General features: G+C 44.4%; 1 protein-coding gene across 2 annotated transcripts in view; it reads right to left on the reverse strand.

Annotated features, from left to right (window-relative positions):
• The window catches only part of KLF3 (KLF transcription factor 3), a 115801-nt gene that overhangs the window by 13846 nt on the left and 80669 nt on the right, over positions 1-21286 (reverse strand). For both annotated transcript variants that reach the window (XM_069631810.1, XM_069631811.1), the window contains exons 4-5: positions 9392-9881; positions 8729-8870 (exon numbers count right to left, since the gene is read on the reverse strand). In XM_069631810.1, the coding sequence (XP_069487911.1) occupies positions 8729-8870; positions 9392-9881 (632 nt within the window). The remainder of the gene's footprint in view (positions 1-8728; positions 8871-9391; positions 9882-21286) is intronic.

Raw genomic sequence — 21286 nt, forward strand, 5'->3', positions numbered from 1 at the left:
GTGAACGTTTGGTGAACTGAAAATAAATGACTTTAATGTGGAAGGGCAAGCGGGCCTTGATCCACGCTTTGAACTGCCTTTTTTAATAACCTGAGCCAGATTCTGACATCCTTCTACAGGGCCGCCTTAGTCCATGCTGTCTAACTTGGGGAGGAGAGCCGACTCAGCCAACTTGATCCTTTATGTTATAACACAGACTCATTTGCATACACATTCCCCTTTCCACAATTTTTGTATAAGAGGTATGGCAGGCATTACGTTTTTTTAGTATAGGCCATTTTGATTTGACATAGACTGACTAGCACTGTGTTTCCTTTATTATTTGATGGTTGGTAGAGACTACTCACATCGTAGCTATAGGGCAAAGCAGGAGTTTTTCCAAACCCCAGGAATTTAATAAAGGTTTTCAAGCTTGTAGCTCTTGTGTCAGTGTCATTCCTGTGAAACCATGCCTCCCTTACAAAATGCTCTTTACCTCATGCATGAGTACACGCTGCTTTAATGTGTCACACAGTACTACAAGCAGGTGACTTTATAACATATTGCTTTTGTTGAGGTCCTAAATCTTGCAAGTACAGTTGGAAGCCCAGAGGAGATTTTTAGGCATACATTAGGTACTGACAGTCTGCCATTCAGGATGGGGAAAATAAACACATAATCAAACTCTTTTTGCTCAACATATTTCTATAATTATATGTCTGGTTAGTGTATTATGAGAGTGTGCTTTTCGAGTCATTACTATAAAACCATGTATTATTTTAACTGTTGAAAGTCAAACATGAACACGTATCTGTACCAACTATAGCAGAGAAAGAATGTGGTCAAGTACCTACATTGCAGACTTGTCTCAAATCCCAGCTTCGTCACTCAATCAAAATGATCCTGGGCAAACCATTGTGTCTCACTGCTGTGCTTTAATTCATAGGTGTGCAGCATTAAAAAAGTCTGAGACATGGCTTAATGGATTTTATATAGTATTGCTTCGAATATTGCGACCATTCACATACTGCACATCAGAACGTTATTTGCCTCTTAGCTTACCCCATGGCTAATATTATAGTTAACCTCACATAATGCACTCGAGTATAAAAGACTGATGTTAGTCCCTGTGATGTCACTGCCAGGGATATGAATACATATTCCAAATAGGTGGCCGGCACGCCTTCTGCCACACAGGGTCCAGCGAATCCTAGAACTACGCCCTGCATGCAACAATGAAGGCACACATGCATTACGGTAGCTAAAAATAAAAACTGCAACAGTAGTTCTGTCTCACAGAACACATTCAAAAACAGTTTTTTCTTTCGAACTAAGAAAAAGTGCCATCACTTTGAATGTGTTAAGATATGCTACCTTTATTAGACAAACTATTATTTCCGATTTCTAGCTTTCCATTCCATACAAGTCCATTTCCTCATATCTGCCCGAGTTCGGGACCTCGGTGGTTTTCAAAACAAGTAACCAAAAGATAGGGCTTACGGTAACGAAGGTATCACCTTTGTAAGAGCACTTTAAAAAACATTTTACTTTAAAGATAAGTGACTCAAATTCCAATGAAAACTGTAATAAATTATGCTTTTATTGCATATTGTATTTGTAATACAATAGTTAATTCTCAAGTGTGTTCACCCCCAGGATGTGTGAAATAAATGTTCGCCTGTGTCTGTTTTGTTCATGTGCTTTCATCAACTTCCTGCATTACTCATGTTGCTTTCAGTGGGAGTACTGTTTTATTTTCTTCGCTATTTACGCTCGGCTGCCCTTCCCCAGTGCTTCGACAAGAAGCAAACTGGATGATGTGGGTATCTTGGAAACTGTGGCTAGCAAAATAGAGGGCCTTTTCTGCTCTTCTAATAGGCAAGGCCATCCCCTCAGTGCCCTGCCCTCTACTGACTGAGCTAAGGTCACCCCGAGTCCCCGACACTTGCGCAGAAAACTCTGGGTGGGACCGTGACCGGAGTTGGCTTCTGTGAAGCGCACCGCACCACACCCAACTCCGTGTACCGAAGGTTATGCAGTTCACCGCCACCCGAGCAGAATGTGTGCTCATAGCTTCCAAATCTTACAGGGAGTGTGTGCCCAATGAAACCTGCTCGAAAAACTTGTCTCTTTTACTGGTACATTTGGGCCGTGGGATACTGTTTACATCTGGGAAGATGGCTGCATCATGGCAATGGCAAAGCAGACGGAATATATTGTAAACAGGTCTGATCCAATTACTGGGATTTCCAAATGCAGCAGCCAGATATCTGCCCTAGATCATATTGGTGCTCTTGGTTTTCCATTGCCTCCCCAATATTTTAAGTGAAAGCTTGCCTAAAGGCCTGATTTGGTCGCCATTTTACAGTGCATTTGGGTTTCTTGTTTGCTTACTTGGGTGTCTTGCATGCTATAGAATCATGTTAAGTGATCTTTTGCATAGTGCACTTGTTTTTAAGGTACAGCTTCTTAAATCCGATTATGGTTGTGAGGTTCTACCGTATACGTTTCCACCATGAACTTCCGCATCCGTGTACACTGTAGCCATAATCTTCTGCATCAAGACCATGTACTCATTTCACTTGACATTACTGCACTGAAAGACTTATGAAGAAGCCGCCCAACCTGCACCCCTTCAATATGCAAACTATTTGACCCGTCATTACATTGACCAATGGAACTTCTGATTCTTGTATGCCTTTCTTGACCAGAGAGTAACAAAGAAACGGAAAACGTTGCTCAAAGTGCAAACGTGCCTATGCATTGACTCAGCAACTCTTAAGCAGGAGAGGATACTCACGGCGTGTTCTTAGAGATTAAATAATGGGATTATAGCCTTTTCTGTCTGCCACCTGTGTAAGGTTAAAAAGTGAACGATTGCCCAGTTATTGGCCATTCTGCAGCCACGGATAAAGAAAAACAAACGTATGCAAAGTTCAAGTTAGCAAAGCTCCATCCAATTGGAATACATGCTTTTTTTATTGAACTGGCAGGAGCTGACTTTTCAAAGGCGTCTCACAATTTTGGGTTTGTGATCACTGTATTTAACAAATGCCTTTCACTATGCTGGGAATCCATACGTGTTCTTTCTCTGCATGTGTTGAGCGCATGTAAGCCATGAATGGCTCCTTGGCGATGGGTGGCGTTTAGCCGGTCATCATTTCTTAGTCTACCTAAAAGGAAGTGAGTTTTCAGTAATTTGTGAAATTGAGAATGGTTTTCTATTAGTCTTAGATCATTTGTAATGACACTTAGAAACAGAGTGATATCCCTGTAAAAACCTATTCAATAAGCAAGGTTTTTTACGCATACACACAATCCTCAGGTTTACCGTGAACAGAAGGAGTGTACTTCTTTCTCCCTTCAGTGGATGATCTTCCTGGAACACGTCACAGTTCCTTATACTTATAAGGCGATTTTTATGTTGCTTCTTAACAATATACTTTTGCAATTTTTGATATACCGTACAATCAAATCACTCTAGTTGAATCATCCAATTATTTAAATTTGTTTCACTAAGAGGCAGCTAAGTGGACAGACAGCTAAGGAGGAGAGTCAGTGACCTACAACATTTTGAAGAAAAGCTTTGAAAGTTTTACTTCATTGTTACATGACTTGCTTTGGAAGGGTCTCTGCGAAACGGCCCTAAATCAGTTCATAAAATGACAAAAATGTAAAAACAACAAGAACTAGTTTAACTTGCCACCAAATGTTTTACCTACGCTCTGATACCAGCGTTAATGTATTCAAACGGAAAGTGATGGAAATCCAGAGCTCCTTTTCTCAGCTGGATGGCACTCTGTGTGTATCAAAGATCTAGGAGTTGGCAGAGGGTTGGTTGCATCCCTTTATCCAAGGAAAAAATAAAATGGTCAGTCAACCAATGGATCCGTTTAGATGAAGCACAGAATCCAACATTAGATTTACTCCTGAGTCAGCCCAAGTCAGTCGATAGAGGAACATCATGAAAGCGGAAATGTGGTCCAATACACTGGTTATCATGTCATGTTTTATCACAATTACTTTTATAGAAATGCCTGGATTTAATGCAGATACTAATAAAAGGTAGTGCCATTTTCTTTCAACAGTTCAGACCACACAATTAATTGCTGATCTGCACTTGAAAGTGTGTAATCCGTCGAGGCATATAAAAAAGGTAAATTAAAGTAGTAGGAAACCAAAAGAAATCGAGACGCTGGTAGAAAAGAAGGTACTCATTACATGTCTCGCAACCACCACAGTTTCTCGTACTTCCCATGCAATCGCCTAGACGGTTCTGCCGTAGGATAATGCCGATGGTCTGGATGTCGTTCTTGGACCGCACGATCCACCCACTTCAGGTCACGCCACCACTGCACTGACTTTTGACTTTAGGATTGCCAGATCTCCACCGACGGATGAAACGTTTCCCCTTGCGTCGCTTGGTTTATCTCCAGCACTCAACACGGCTGCCTCGCTACAGCCTCAGAACGCCCTGCTTCCAACCTATGGGCTTTTGGGTGGCATCTCCGGACTCTCCTCCCGGAGGTAGCTCTCTTTCCAGAGGTGGTTCTCCTAGTGCTTTATTGCTAGTCTTAAGTAGCTGGGACTGCCCTAACGTAACATCATTCTGATTGAGAACAGCTGGTTGAATACTCTTCATGCTTGACTATAACATTCTTTGTTTCTTCTTCCTCTCAGTCCTTGTCACAGGGAGACTGTCTGATACATTACAGTAACACATTGTTTCTAATTTTATAATGTGTAAGGAAGAGAGTTGGGTGTTTTTATTAACCCTTGTGATTAGGAGTTAAAGGTGCTGTTTCCCAAACTCATGTCCTGATCTCCAGGCAGGGAGTTCCATCCCATGATGTTACCACCCATTGGGGGATTATCGGTTAGTGGCCTCACCTCTCTAGCCTCCTGGAAAGGGTCTCCCCTTTGGGGAGAAGTAACGCCATCTTAAGGATCATTACAGGGCCTAGGTTATGGTCACTTGCGATCCTCTCAAAAGAACATGGGGAGCATTAGGGCTACTAGGAAGCATTCCACCAGGTCACAGTATGCAGGTAAATTGGGGTGTTTTAGCCACTGGTGTTTAGGGAGTGACAAACGCCCACTGCAGGCAAGCCGGGATGAAATCTCCTTCAGCACACAATTAGTTGAAAGTGGTGTGTCTGTGGTCTCGTGTATAACCTATTTGGCAGCAATAGGGTTATATTAGAACAGTGAAGTGGACGCTATCATTAGCAAATCAAATAATTTGGAGACATTTTAACGGCCTACTGAGACTACCTGCCAAGGAGAATGCTGCACAACCAGTGGGGATCTCAATGTGGTTCAGTCGGCGCTCATGTGAAAACTGTTTGAACCGCCAATTGTTTATGGTTAAAGTTAAAGGTGGTCTTTCTGGTTGCCGTCACCCAGACCTTCTGTTATCTTCTGCAGGGAAAAGATGGTTCTCAGAACGCACCACAATTTGCGACCAAAGGTGGTTTCTGCCTTTCACATTAATTAAGAAATAACACTACCAATTTCTACAAATTATCAGCATCTGCTGCGTAGCAACAAAGCACAATACACAAAGAACTTTGTGGGTATATTCTCACTAATTGACTAAATAAACATTTACTGGCTTTATTGAAATCAGCAATAAATGTTGCTAAACAATACATTGATATACTTGGTGGATCAGAATTCTTTTGCCTATCCGTAAAACTTTGGAACTCTCTGCCAAGAGAATACGAACTATGAAGGACCATCTAAAATTCAGAAAACTTCTAAAAACCTGGGTTTACAGCTTCCAACAGGGTGAAAACGATTGAACATTACCCGCATACCATGAAATTAACATGCTGGGAGTAGGCCGGACCAGGGTACAGGGTACAAGAGAGGCGTCTCAATGCGAGGGGTATTTTCGTTTTTTTTTTTTTTTAGACTGAGTGTGTACCCGTCCCTAAGGAGGGTCAAAGGGGAAACAACGGGAGGGAGGCAGGTCCGACTTAGTTGGACCACGGATGGATGGCCTAAAATGGGAACAGGGAGAGGTGTCCTATCTCAGAATGGATGGATCGCAGTGCACAAGGAACACGTCCCCCTCTGGAGGAAGCCATGGGGGATGATAATTGCTACAAACCAAAATGTACTGAAGGGGTAGTGATATGGGTGCCACTTAGTCAGAACACTCGGGGTATAAAAGGTACAGGCACTAAATAACCCTGCTAAAAACCCACACTTCTGCATACACAGTAGGGGTGGTAATAGCAGCACACCCGAATGTACGACAGGGGAAGGGATATGGGCCACAGTTAATCAGAACAGAAGGGTGGGAAAAGGGTACTGCCACTAACCCTACTAAAAACTCATGCTTCTGCATACCCTTCTCAAACTCTGAACTAAATACAACACAACAAATAAATACAGCACAACAAACCGCATGCACGTCACTACACCACAACACCGAAATAAACCACTCATAGCCTGGTCCAACAGCACATGGCGGCTACCACCCGAAAACAACACATACGCTCAGTGAACGGTGTCAACTGAACTGAAGCTGCCAACAGCACCTCTCAGCTCTCTTGCTCTTTTCTCCCGCTCAGTCCTACTAACCTGTCCCACTCCCACCTTGCTTTCAGATCTGCCAGAGTGCCAAAAAACCACACAGGAGGCAACAGTGCACGGCATAAGAACCTTTAACATAACATAAAATAACAAAGCATAAAGGGTTTTAGGTTGTGGTAATAAAAGCGCAGAGATGGCTGTCCATGGCACACTCAATTGGCACAGCTGATAAAGCTAGCCCGGGGTTCTTAGGTCATCTAAATTTTATTTTTATCATCCCCCCTAGATCTTCCCGTCCTGGTGGTGGTGTTGGTCTCTTATTGCACGCTTGTACATGTTTACACCTTTAAATCAGGCAGGAATATTTATAGTGTCTTCCTCTAGCACTACAGTTACTACTGGTCCGAAAATACTCATAGAACTGTGTGGGTGAAAGCAACAGTGCCTGTTGCCTATTTTTTATTGGGGGTATTTTTACTCCATATTTTTCTATTTTTCTTTTGCCTATTTTCAGGGAGTAAAAGTGGCTGATGCACCCTTTAGGGCTGTGTGAGTCTGCTAATTTTTCCTCGCTCTTACTCTTGGCTCCCAAGTTATAGAACACTCTTCCTTTGGAGATCCGTTCCTGTTCCAATTTAAATAAGTTCAAGAAACATTCACAGGTTTATCTTTTGCACAGTGCTTTCCAACACAATGCGGTTTCCTAAGTTTCGATTCTATTTTATTGTCACTGAAGTTATTCTATGGTTCATGTTTTTTCATTTTTCTTATATTTTCATTGCCATTTTACTTAAATGTATAAAGGTGCTTTATAAAATAGTGTATAAATAATTAAATACATCCATCGAACCAACAGGTCTGTGTAATTTTCCAGATTGTAGCAAACATGGTGAATGTGGAGCGTGGGTGGACTGGGAACCAAAAGAGGCCCTGGAAATAATTATCAAAGTGGCTCCATGTTACACATTTCCAGCAAGCCCAACCCTTTTCCTATGGGAAAATTGGCAAATAAAATAGGTTAACACACAAAAGAGGCCCAGGCTGCAGAGGCCACTGGCAAAGTTCCCTATAGGCCAGTCCAGCCCTGATGTGAAGGTCAGATGGTGGCAATACAGAATCTTCCAACTGTTCTGCCCATCTTAAGCGGAAGCTGCTCAACAGAGCATAGGTCTTTGCTGGAATGATATTGCTGAATCTTGGTTTCAAAGTATTTTGGGAGTGGCGCCACAGCAGCATTTAAATGACAGGCCCAATAGTTTGAATGAAATCCAGTAGTTAGTGTATTTCTCTCCATAAGGCGGTTGTTGATCAGTGATTTCGGGGTTCAGAACTCAGAGGGAAGGATGCATCTGGACTTTCTGCAACTTTTTGATTTGATAGTCCAGAAGCTGGGGAAACTGTGCATTGGTGTAATCTATGTGTGCATTGATTTAGGGGATGTATTACAACAGCACGGTTCTCAGTCGGCGTGAATGGGAAGATTATTTAGTGCTTTTTGTAACCTTTTGATTTGATATTTCGGAAGCTTGGCATTGTAGTGTGCATGGACTAGAAATAATATTACTGCAGCATGGTGCTTAATTGGTATGAATAGGAGGCTTATTTTGTGTGATTTGAGATGGAAAAAACAGGGTTTCATAATCTATCTGATTTGGGAGTAATTGCTAGGTCGGCATCACAAACATGCAGGCTTCTCCCTTGGTGGATGTGGAGAGTGGCAAGCCAAGGAAAGTAGGGGTAGGGTGGAATTAGGTTGTCAGGTTTTTGTTTTTTTAAGGTGTTCGAAAGCATCCATCAAGAACTCTGTATCTTCCAATTAGCATCTGGCTGACACGCACATCCACTGTCTGAGCAAGGTGGGGGGCGGGAGGGGCATGTGTAAATCAACATGTACATTCATTCCTTGTAAGTCAATAGAAGGCCTTTTTGTACCCCCACTAAACCAGAAATATTCACTTGCCAGGGCTGAAGCTGTGGGGTCAAATTGCATTAAACAATGTCTCTCGATAAGGTTCGACCTTTTAAGTATCACCAACACTAACTGAGCTGAATACTAGGATTTGTTTTTGAATGTAGCATTAAAAAAAAAGTTTCTACACAAACTACAGCAAACTATACAAATGTTTACCAATACAAATTAAACTCGTCGAAAATGCATATGATCATGTTTTATATTTTTGAGACACGCAAGTTGTATTATTCTTACTCATGCAGCATCAGTTTGTGAGACGGGCTCATTCTTGGCGACATTTGTTCGGGGTAATGGTCGTTCGTGTGCGGTTCATGTCCTGGCTCCACTTTAATTGTTTTCATCATAGACGCTTTCTCATAGACGTCTAGTAAAGGACCTGGGGAAAGGGAAGAATTATCCACAGTAAACACGGATGAACCTAGAGTCTATATTCTTGTCATACACCAAAAGAGCTCGATTCTGTTATACCAGGGGTTTGCAACTTGCGGCTCTCTTGTTGGTGTGGACTACGACTCCCATGATTACCCATCATTAACCAAGCTGCCTAGAGCTGATGTGAGTTGTAGTCCCTAACATCTGCAGAGCCAAAGTTTCCAGATCCCTGTCCTATACTGATAAAACCTTCCAACTGATAATGAATGTGTAAACCAACGAAAGGTGGTACAATAAGATTCCCAGGTTTGATACTAGTATGTCAGATCAGTGTCTAGTATGTCAGATCAGTGTCAAATTTAAGATCTATTCAGCAGCAGGAACCAAATCAATGACAGACGTAACATACATATAATTTACTTTTTGAAGGATGTTATCAAGCTAGAAGGAAGTCTTTTAGCTACAGGCACCACACCACTGAATTCACACATGTTAGCTTTTGAGTAAATGAACAAAGAATCTCACCTTTATTGCTATTCATACTTTCCAACTCTTCCGGAAGGAGGGTGGGCAACATGATTGACTGCTGAAGGTGGGGTGAATACATAAAAGGCACGGACTGCACCATCACCGGCTGTAGAAGGGGAAGAACCCCGGGGTTTCGGAACCGCGACAGAGACGCCAGCATGGGATTCAGTGCCATGGGCATGGGGAACGGGTGCACAGCAGGTGGCGAGGGTGTGTGTTTTTTCATTGGCGGGCTTGGCGAGCACAGAGTCGATACCGGAGAGTCCCTTCTGTTCACCAATTGATATTTCAGCGGGGACGGCGAGCCTCCAGATGAACGGGGAGAACTTTGCTTGTTGACAGTAAGATCGACGGGCTCCATCTGCATTCCTCCGGGCAGTACATCTGGGAGCTGATAATAGTTACTGTGTAACATGCTGGTCGGAGTAGGGTAAATGACGCTGTACTGGTTTGCTTTCAGCTGGTCCATGTAGCTGTGATGGTAGGACTGTGGGAGGGAAGCAACATTGGTAAATGAAAAACATAAACAAGCATTTGCGGCACAAAGGTTATGGTGCATGTAAAGAAGCAATGACAACATTGATAGAACAGTTGTGGAGCACCCACCCCGCCCCGCTCCCCCACATTAGCCCAGCAGGAGGATTCATAGCAAAAGGTTACGGTGCATGTAAAGAAGCAATGACAACATTGATAGAACAGTTGTGGAGCACCCACCCCGCCCCGCTCCCCCACATTAGCCCAGCAGGAGGATTCATAGCAAAAGGTTACGGTGCATGTAAAGAAGCAATGACAACATTGATAGAACAGTTGTGGAGCACCCACCCCGCCCCGCTCCCCCACATTAGCCCAGCAGGAGGATTCATAGCAAAAGGTTACGGTGCATGTAAAGAAGCAATGACAACATTGATAGAACAGTTGTGGAGCACCCACCCCGCCCCGCTCCCCCACATTAGCCCAGCAGGAGGATTCATAGCAAAAGGTTACGGTGCATGTAAAGAAGCAATGACAACATTGATAGAACAGTTGTGGAGCACCCACCCCGCCCCGCTCCCCCACATTAGCCCAGCAGGAGGATTCATAGCAAAAGGTTACGGTGCATGTAAAGAAGCAATTGCGACACAGAAAGAACAGTTGTGGAGTCCCCCAGCCTTCCCCACTCCCTCACATTACCACAGCAGAAGAAGGATTAATAGCAAAAGGTTATGGTATATGTAAAGAAGCAATCATAACACTGATAGAACAGCTGTGGAGTCCCCCAGCCTGCCCTGCGCCCGCACATTACCCCAGCAGAAGAAGGATTAATAGCAAAATGGTAGTGGTGGAGCTCACTGGCTAAAAATATTGGATACTACGTGAGAACAATCTATGCCTTTGCACAACACATCCTTCTTAAGTTACCCATGCAAAAGCCCGAGTGCTTTGCATTACAAAGGAGTACATTTTCCCCATAAAATGTAGGACATCGAGGAATAGAACATGTTGACATCTTGTGCATGGCTCACTTAATTTTAAAAACAGATATGGACCTAAAGAACACACACGACTAATTGATTACTTATGCCAACAGTACAGCTGCTATTCAAAACTATTTTCAAAGGAGACTCCTCTTTAAGAACATAGGCAGTTTATATTACCAATTAAGGGTCAACATAGCAATAGAATATGCATCTTACATACCATTATACCCAGACATTCCACACATCCCGAGCAATCCATTGTTTTATACTTATTTATTATATATTTCTTGACTATCTGTAGCCCAACGGGTCTTCACGGCTGGGAGGACTTGGACCAAGGCGCTTGATAAAGAGATCTTAATAAATTATCTGCAATCTTTTCTAAAACGAGACAGTGCTAGTAAGCATCCCTCAAAAGGGCAGGAAACTTACAGTCGCATAATAACTCTCTAATTGTGTCACCATTGATTATCCTATTAACATCTCCCTTCTCCTCCCACAGACACCTGGTAGGAACACCTGTCTGAGTCAATGAAAAGTCACAGTGTGGTGTGCAACACCTGCTTCCACAGCCACGTCTTTCAAACCAAAAAATTCTTTACCAAAAGAAGATGGTATACCGTCCTTTCATCGGCAGTCATTTTTTACAAGTATAGAATTACGAAAAAGCTCATCAAACGTTTTTGGGGTGGGTGGGTGGAAAAGGGCAAATAAGGGGTTGGGGGTCGGAAATAGTAACAAAAATAGGTGCAGGAGGGGTAGCTAAGGGAGGGGGAAGCCGCCCCAAAAAAGAAAAATCCAAAATCAATTAGCTTTTTCGTAATTGTGTACTCGTTAGAAAGACAGTCGTAAAAATGACTGTCGATGAAAGAACATAGAACCAAGGAGACAGCCATGGACAAGCACCACCATAAGCGGTACCAACAGCGCCCCATCTCTGCATTGCTGGATTCATTGTATTGGTTCCGGACTAGCTCATGATAGGATATATGATTTATAACGCACCTGTCCACAAGTGTTTCTAGGCAGGACAAGACAAGAGAGGGAAGACAGAGGGAGGACAAGACAAACAATCTTACTAGGCCTTGTGTCATTCAGATTGTGCAAGTGAGAGAACGAGAAATGCAAGGGGAAAGGGAGGGGGGAAGTGCAAGGGAGCAGGGCAAACTGGGCAGCAATGCTCTGAGCAAGTGCAGCCAGGGTAGCGCGGCTCTGGGCAGTGCAAGGAGAACAAGGGACTCTGGGTTACAGTTACAGCCCCTACGTAAGTGGTAGTCCCAGAGGCAGTGCAAGGGTGACTGATAAAGAAAGAGTCTGGTACCCAGTGAGACTCTGAGGGTAGCCAAGCAATCAGTCAGTACAGCAGACAGGTAGATCATGTAGATCAGCAGGGGAGGGAGAGAGAGAGAGAAAGCAGAGGAGAAGACAAAAGTTTTGAGCTGCTTCCAGAAGTTCAGGTGGTCCGGCTCAAGTTTGAGGGGGGCAGGGAGGCCATTTCAGAGGGAGGTACCTGCTGAGGAGAAAGATCTACCCCCCCACTCTTTGTCTGGAGAAGCGTCTAACTCTTAGAGAGTTGGAGGTAGCTGAGCAAAGGGCTCGAGAAGGAAGATATTTTGGAAGACAGCGTTGGATGTAGTGCGGGCCCCGGCCCCAGAAAGCCTTGCGGACAATGCAAAGGGTCTTTAACTTGATCCTTGCAGCCATCGGGAACCAGTGGAGAGATTTCAGGGTTGGAGAGATGAAGCAGGCAGCAGGCCAGTTTGTCATTGGATGCGCCTGAAGACCTCCACTTCCTCTTATCCATCCTGCACTTGCGTTTCAGGACGGCGAGGTCGGAATCATACCAAGAGTTGCACTTGGAGGTAAGATTCAGCCGGATTCTCATGACAGGGGCAAGGGTGTCCTGGGTGTTGGAAATAGAAAGATGCAGATTAGAAAGGGCTATGTCAGGGTGTGAGTCAGCCACAGGAGTAGGAGGAGCAGAGAAAGTAGATGCAAATGCATCCACTGACACACACTTCATGGGCCGAATGTCAGACAAGGTAGGTGGCGGTGCTGGGGGGAGGGAGGGCGTTGCCTGATGGATAGAGAGTTTCAGATGAGGAGAGTAGAAAGTTGTCAGTCCAAGAGAGGAGTCGTGAGAGGGTTAGAGAAGGGGTTATCTGAGGTGATGAAAACATCCAAAGTATGTCCGGCAGAATGTGTCGGGCCAGAGGGCAGAATGGAAAAGGAGAGTGTTGCACAGGTTGCAGAAAAGCCAAGAGGAGGGATTAGAAGTATCGAGGTGGATGTTCAGGTCTCGGAGGAGGAGAAGTTGAGAAGTTGAGAAGTAGAGGCAAGGAGAGAAGAGGAGAGGTTGGCCCATTCAGAGAGGATGAGGGCGACCTGGCCAAGTGGCCTGTAGATGGTGGCCACAGTTAGAGAGAGGCCAAGAGAGAGAGAGAGCCTGCAGACCAGGCATTAAAAGGAGTAGTAGGCATGCTTAGAGATGACAGAGGACGGGACTAACTCTGGAAAGATCAGGGCTTCTCCACCTCCATGTCGGTTGGTTCTGGGTTCAGAGAGGATCTTGTAGCCCACAGGTGAGAGCAAGGACACATAGGTCGAGTTCTTCGATGAGGCGACAGATCTCAGGGGAGTGTTTGACAGCAGAACAAGAGTTTAGAGTAACGACATGGAGCAGGTTTCCACATTTGAAAGACTGGAGGGGTACAGGCTTGAGGTAACGATAATCATTAAATGTCTGAGAATATCCCTCTATCCTCCCAGACACAGACATGCATTTTATGTCACAAGCGCACTATTCCCTCAGATCACTCGTAGTGAGTAGGTATTTTTCAATATGTAGATGCTACTATGAAAGAGAATAACATAAGTAGTAGTAAAAATGCATTTATAAAGCACAGCCTATGACCGGGTGAGCAGAATCAAGGCGCCACATGGCACCCATCTTAAAGACCATCCATCACCCAAATATATTCAGCATGCCAGAATATTCGGTATACTTGCTTCCCTGCTCTCTAAACTAGTGAATTGCGACGGTTTATAGTCAATTGTTCGACAGTCATAGTGTCGAAATACAAAAGTTTTGACACAAAAGGATCGTTTTTTTTTTTTAGTATGCATGTTTTTTTTTTTGGGGGGGGGTGCCCGCCCAAACCCCTGTTTTTTTGGGAAAACCCACAAATGTTACTATAAGAACCAAAAATACCCCAAAACATTTACATTAAAATAAATGCATTCGAACATTTTTTTTTTCAATCCTTTTGTTTCGAAATTATTGTATTTAAAAACTGTTTTTGAAACTTTGACGGGAGACCAATTGGACAAAACGATACTGAGAATACATGGCTCAAGGTACGTTGCTCACCTACCCATTTTACCCCCATAAATCAGACGAATAGGCCCAAGAAAGAAAAATAAACAGCAACAGGTGTGCATGTGTCTGCCACTTGCACTGCTGGTTTGATGTGTTCAGACCAATGGCATGTGTGGCACCTTCCACAAAGAGGACATATGCTGCTGCAGAATGCTGCCTGAAGTGAAGGTGGCCTATGCAATAAAAACAATTTTTTTAATTTATAGGAATAACTAGCTACATAGAATGTTAGGATTGCAAGAAAAATGGGTAATCTTTAACATTACAATATAATTTTACTTGTCTGGGAAGCAAACTACATTTTTACTCCCAAAACATAATTTTCCTTTCAACTCACCAAAATAAGTAGTAAATACTCCAACATCAAATCCTACTGTGGAGCCCTGGGAGCAGACATCCTTTAGAAACATCTAAAAATGGTCTCACTCGTTCACTCTCTCATTTCACACTGTTTTCTCGGTTATTTCAATGCATCTAGAGTTTTTCATGCATCTCCCATTTAGGTGGTTCAGCGCCCATGGATGCAGGCATTTTAAGTCCTATTTCTAGGACTCTGAACTGCTGCCTTTGTAGACACATTTTAATGGTTCTGAATTGGTGAAGGGGTTATTATTTTTTTCTACTGATAGGGCGTGGATACATGCAAGTTCTTGTATTTCTATACCCCCACCATACCCCCTACCATCTCTCCAAGAGTACACTTCAGTGTCATGCTAGTGGCGTTTCATAGCTCATTATTTTGGCTCAGTTGGATCATCTATTGCAACTCATCAGAGCTCCTAGGGGAGGACCTACTTCTGTAGAGCAGTCAGAGCCCTGGGATTCAGAAACCATTTTACAGACAAGGCCACTGTAGCCAGGAGCAAGGAGGCCACTTCACTCTTCAGTTTCTGGGAGCGAACTTGAGATTTGTTAATGTCAGGGTGGGGGGAAGAAGTTGTGCCCTGGATCAAATTAGGATGCACCGCTTGCGCTGGCGTGAAAGAAGCCGGACACACAGAAGGAGCCTTTGTTTTTGTAAGGTGAAATTGCAGCCAGTGAGGGAGACCAGAGTGGGTTCCCAACTTCACTTTTCCAGGAACATGTAGGGCCCCATGCAAAATAATGACTCCCAGTCAAGTTGTGCCATTGCTTAGTTACTGTTTTAGCAGAGAATTTAAAATGTTCTGTTTAGGGAGGCACGGCATAGTGATGGATTCTGGGGAGGAAGTAGCAGATAGGGGGGGCTGATGGTACGCAAGGACATGGGCTGGTGATGGAGTGTGGAGATTAGATTTCTGGCAGAGGTGAAGCAGGGGAGAAGGTGCTGGTGGGGGTGATAGTTGGTGATGTATTTTCATGCTGGATGTGTGGGGTGGACAGAGACAGCTGTGCATGTAGGGGTGGGTATAGTGCTGCAGAGATAGAACAAAAATTGTAAAGAGCAATGTAATGACGTGACTGAAGGCAGCAAAGCCACTGAGAACTACGAGAAGGGCCAGCTGGTAAGGGAAATAAATTCGACATGTCTGTTAGGCAGCATGGGGATATGGACATGTTGATGACCTTCTACTGCTTTAAATCCTATCCCCAAGGAGTGTGAATACACAAAGGATTGGCTATAGGCTACTATCCCGACTCGCAGATGGAGGGTATCCATCACCAATGAACCGTGCTGCCTCGTGTATTGTAGGGAAATCCCCTGGACTGGAACTATACTTCCGGGTGCAGTATTGTATTACAGACACTTCTTTGCAAGGTGGGATTTTTCACTTCCTGTGTCTCATGAAACACCTTCAAAGTGATTTCAAGAAAAAGATTTCTCGACTCCAAAATACGCATAGCACTTCCATGACAGTGATTTTGATTATCATCTTTCATTCAGAAAAGTCTCAAAAAACAAAGATGTGAAGTAAGTACTAAATGGACAATAGCTCAAGACATCTGCACCCCCCTTAAGGAAGGATCCCATTAATGGAGCAACACACTATGACACTCCAGTGAAATAGACAAATACAGAAGAAAGAAATCCTCCCAATCTGAACCAACTCAACGATTAGAAGGCCCCATATTACATAGCGCTTGTAGGCATTTTCATGCAGGAATGTTGACTGTTTTGTTCCAAAACATTCCAAGTATGAAAACACTGTGAACACCTGAAAGATCAGTCAACACTCAGTGCCAAATCAGCTAGATCTGTCACTGGGCAGCACTAAGTGCAAAGGTATCCGATTCCTGTATGCTGCAAGCCTGAGGACTGATGCAACACAACCAGTAAAGAACATGGTCCTACATCTTCAACAAGACCTTACTTTCACTCCCAACGTCAACGCATTATTTCAGGGTAGTAACTATCCATTGCATGTTCTTTGAAAGATCCCACCACCCCTGCAAACCAACCACTGTGTGTGGACCCTTCAACTGCTTTGGTAAGTCCACCATTAAAGTTCAACCCAAGCAAAATTTATGCTGACACAATATCACTGAAAAAAAGTAATACCAGAGCTGGTCATACAGCGCCTAGATTCCTGCAATGCAATCTACACAGACTTCTCTTAACAAGCTAATTGAGAGAGTGCAACATTTGCCAATTCTGGAGGCCAGAATGGACTTCAGCGAAAAGCATTGAGAATACCCTAAATCTGCCATGCAAGATCTCCACTAGCTACCAGCACTACCGTCTGCACATTACAAAAGGCCTTCTGGGGCAACAGCATATGCCGACACTGACAGCACAAATTATCCGCACTAAATATTCCCAAATAACCACCAATCGACTAACGGGCAAACAAGCCACCCAACAGGAGATTAGGCCGCAAAAACACCGGAGCAGCTCCCTTGCAAAACTGGAACCTGGCTCTGGAATGTCCTGAACTCAAACTTGAGGCAGGTGCCCAGGTATCCGATCTTCAAAAGAAGCAACCCTTCAAATGATTACTGGAACCAAAAGCTGCATCAAATGATTGCACTTGATAAGGGATCAACCCATGTCCAGGCTGGACTATCGTGACCCCCGAAACTAGGCACATATCCTCCACCCCTCCTCATCAATTATCCCATGCTGAATATTTATTCGATATTTATAATGCGCCTATATAGGAAAAGGAACTTCAAGGTGCAACAAGACAAGAGGGGGGGGGGGAAGACAGATTGAAGAAAAACAAAAACTGTCCTACTAGGCCATGTGTCATTCAGATTGTGGAAGTGTAACATGAAGTGCGGGGGAGGGGGAAGTGCCAGTCAGGGCGGAAGGGCCCATGAGGTTATGCGAGAGCCAAGGGGAGGCCACGTAGACAAGTGCCAGGGGATTGCAGAGAGTGCAGGGGAAAGAAGGTCCACGTGATAAGTGCAAGGGCCAGGCTGGAGTGCTTAAAGGGGTGCAAACCCATCCAGCCTAGCGCAGGGTGCCCAGAAGAGCAAGTGCAGATTAAGGAGGGGCAGGGCGTCATCGGAGACCAAGTGCAGGGGTCGACTAGCCGAGGAGGGCCTAGTGTCCTGCAAGAATCTGAAGGAACCAGGCAGCCAGTCAAAGGAGGCAGAGGAGACATTAGTAGGGGAGGTGGAGAGGGAAGGAGAAAGTGCAACAACCGTCACACAGGGGCACTTTCTTTACAGTGGAAACGTACTTCCCCCGACTGCCAACTCTGTCCAAGACCTCTCCTACCTCTGCCATGTGGACTCACAATTCCAACGTTCAATAAAAGTGTTCTGACGTGGCCATGAAGGGGCATGAAAGTGATACATAAAAGAAATGCAATGAATAAACAGACATATTTTAACTTGGGGAAATAAAACCCACACATGAAGACCTACACACTCTCTCTATTTAGAGATTTTAAATAAACATATGCAGGCGAAAATGTTCAAGTTGCAACCTCCTAGCCAGCCATAAAAATGTATTCGCCTCCTCAATGTTTACGCATACGTCCAACCAGGGGTGCAACAAAAGCCCAACTAACGCTTTGCACGGCAGGGGAGGAGCTACATTCAGACACTTTGTGTGGGTGGGGCAAATTTACTTTTATGTTGCCCCATTCATATTTTCACACAGGAATGCACTGCAGTGTGTGCCAAATTCGCTTGGAAGATAAATGTATGTAAATATGTTCTCTGTATAGCGCTTTGGCTTAAGGCGCTATATAAATAAATCATTATGATGCTATGTAGGAAGCAATGGGTGGGGTTCGGGGTGAAGGGGAAAGCGATTGCATTGTGGTGGGAGGTGGTTTGGTTAGCTTGGGTGGAAGGACGGGCGGCTTTATACAGGAAAGAACAGCAAGGAGGTTATAGCCAGGCAAGATGCAGAGGGTAGCAACACCAGTCGCAGCCGCAGTAAATCTAAGGAGATGGCTTCCAAAACAATGTTAAAGGTTTCCGGAGAAAACACACGCTTTGATTTTCTTAGTAAACAGGAAAGGCTTTTGCGTGATGCTCTTCTCCTGGCAGGCTCTTTGGGATCAAGGGTCCCTGGAGGCACGAGTTCCGCCTCCCACGGTTTCTTTGCTAAACGCGGAGGGTGTGGGAGGACCGAGCACAGGAGAGAGAGAGAGAGAGAGAGAGAGAAGGGGAGAAGCTCGGGGCAGGCGAGCGTGCCCGAGCCGGCTCTGAGTCAATGGCTGCGCTAACATGAACCTGGCGCGCTAGGCCACACCTCCTCCGAAGCAGACTGTGGCCAAGACCCGGGCAGCCCTGGGCTATAAACCTCGCAGACTGGGGCGGTCCCCTCCCCTGCCTGGCACCGCACCAAGCTATTAAACCGTGCAGCGGCGGAACAATCTCGCAGTCATTCTGCTGGCTGTGCGGTGGGAGGCTAGGTTTTCCTAGAGAAGGACCCACTGAGGCGGGCTTCTAGCCGAGGGCTTAAGGCAGGTGCTGCGGGGTTCAGAGTGGGCTCCCTGCGAGCCCGTGAGGCTGGCGCAAGACACTGGCTCCCTCCCCTATGGTACGAGTCATGTTTGAAAAGGCTTTTTGGCAGTGTCGCAGGAGTAAGCAAAACTGAAAATGTAGGGGCACAAACAATTGTGCAGTGTACGCAATTTAAACAGTAAAAATAAAGATGCAATAAAAAAAATAACTACATTTTACCAAAAAAGGGAAATGCTCTCCAAATTTAAGTATTAGTTGAGCATTTCATGTTTTTTTGGTTTATTATTTTTTCGTAAAATGGGGGTACATTGTTCGTACCCACCCAGTACAAGTCGGCGCCCCTTCATTGTTCATGTAGCTATTGCGGCCATCTGTGAAGCTATACTTTCAGAATGGTGGGAACACCCCGCACTTCGAAACACTCTCAACGTTCATCTGCCCTTTTACCTGCTCTTAGCCACACTGCACCTGGGCAAAAGGGTTTCCTTTTGGTTTGAAACATTTTATGTTTTTAATTAAATATTGAAGTAGGATCATTTTTACTTTCACAATTTTCAGCTTAGAGCTTCGTAGAAAATGTTATTTACCCCTTGGTGTGTTCCGTTTAAAAAAGCGGCCTCTCATAAGAGCCTTATATACAGTCAGTGACTAAAGGGCATTTTCACTTAATAGCGAATCCGTTTTCTATCTAGGATTCGTGGAAAGCATGGTTGTCTAGGATTTAGGGGCACTGAAGCTAGTTTGGAGGACGCATGACTATTTCTTGAGGGCAAACACAACACGTTTATAAAACCAAAACCCACTGATGCTTCGCGAGATGTGTACATTATGCAAAACAGACAGTAGCACTCTGGGTAAGATCCAATTTTAGATGGAGAGCTTCACGGTAAAGAGTGGAACGCTCTGCTTAAGAAGGCATTACTAACAAGCACCGACAAAGCCACCAGTTTTGGCTTTTGTGTAGGCACTAGAACGGCATTCGTCAGGCACTGCCATAAAGGTGATAACCCCAGAGAGGAGCGTTTCCTATAATATCATTGGCTGTATAACCCAATAGATACGTTTCCTATAATGCTGCTGGCAGAGTCTACAAAGAGCGAACATGTTAAACCCAAGAAGCTGTATTTAAATATGTCATGCAGAGTACAATCCTAACAAGAGATTTCACTGGCATCCTGATCAGACTTTGTGGTTTTGGGTTTAACTGCCTTTCTCCTGTTCCTAACAATTGGGGTTGAAACCCTGGCTTCTGAACATACTAAACCAGTTAACCAAGTGACGGCAGCAAAACGATTTTTCATATCCGAGATTAGGTGAGACATTTTTGCCTGATCCCAGATCCAGGAAAATCCAGCCCGAAGTCCAGCTCTGTGTTCATGGAGATCCTTATGTATTTTTTTTATTTATTTTTTTTTAACAGGAGCTTTTCTATTTAAGGCTTGATGTGGTCACGGTCCCCGGGCGATCCCACTTCACTTCAAAACTAGTTTGCTGCAGGGAAATGTATTAGCCTCAAAAAAAGCCCATCGTGGTATTTGCTATAGCTGTCATCTCACACACATCAAACATTGAAAGGACTGCACCATCCTGGCTTGCAGTGACCTTGCCTCCCTACCTTGTTATGCACAGGTTTGGATTTTGGTGTTGAGGAAGCTTTTTTTAGGCAAGCCTTTCATTTTGTCACCATGGGGAACTGACGGGGGGTGGGGAGGGATTGCTTTCTATTAAGTACTTTATGCATCTGCAATTTCCTGCGAACATCAATGGGGCTGGGGGAAATCCTGTCCCACCAATCAGGGAGATACTGCGTTCCTTCCAGCTAATGCCAAGTATTTTTTCAATTGGAGAGGATTGTGCACAGATGTGCATAACTTATGCAAGGTACTGGAAAACAAGTGTGCGATGACTTAAGCCGCGGTTTGGACAACATACTGCTTGTTTTGCAAAGTTTGTGTTTATTTTTTCTCCAAATGACGTTTAAAAAGCAAATTATGATATAGAATTGGCCGGTCAAGTGGCACAGTGAGTAGAGCCCTCGCTTTGACATCCGTGCAGAGCCAGTTTACGCAGGTTCGAATCCCAGCAGGGCCAAACTCAGCCTGTCATCCTTCTGAGGTCGATAAATGAGCACCACACACCGTGGGTAAGAAGCAGCGCCAAATTATTATTAGAAAGGATGACAGCCTATTCTTTTTTTTTTTTAAATCAAGC

This window comes from Ambystoma mexicanum, chromosome 6q, assembly GCF_040938575.1.
Source record: "Ambystoma mexicanum isolate Mex_15411 chromosome 6q, UKY_AmexF1_1, whole genome shotgun sequence".
Classification (NCBI taxonomy): Eukaryota; Metazoa; Chordata; class Amphibia; order Caudata; family Ambystomatidae; genus Ambystoma; species Ambystoma mexicanum.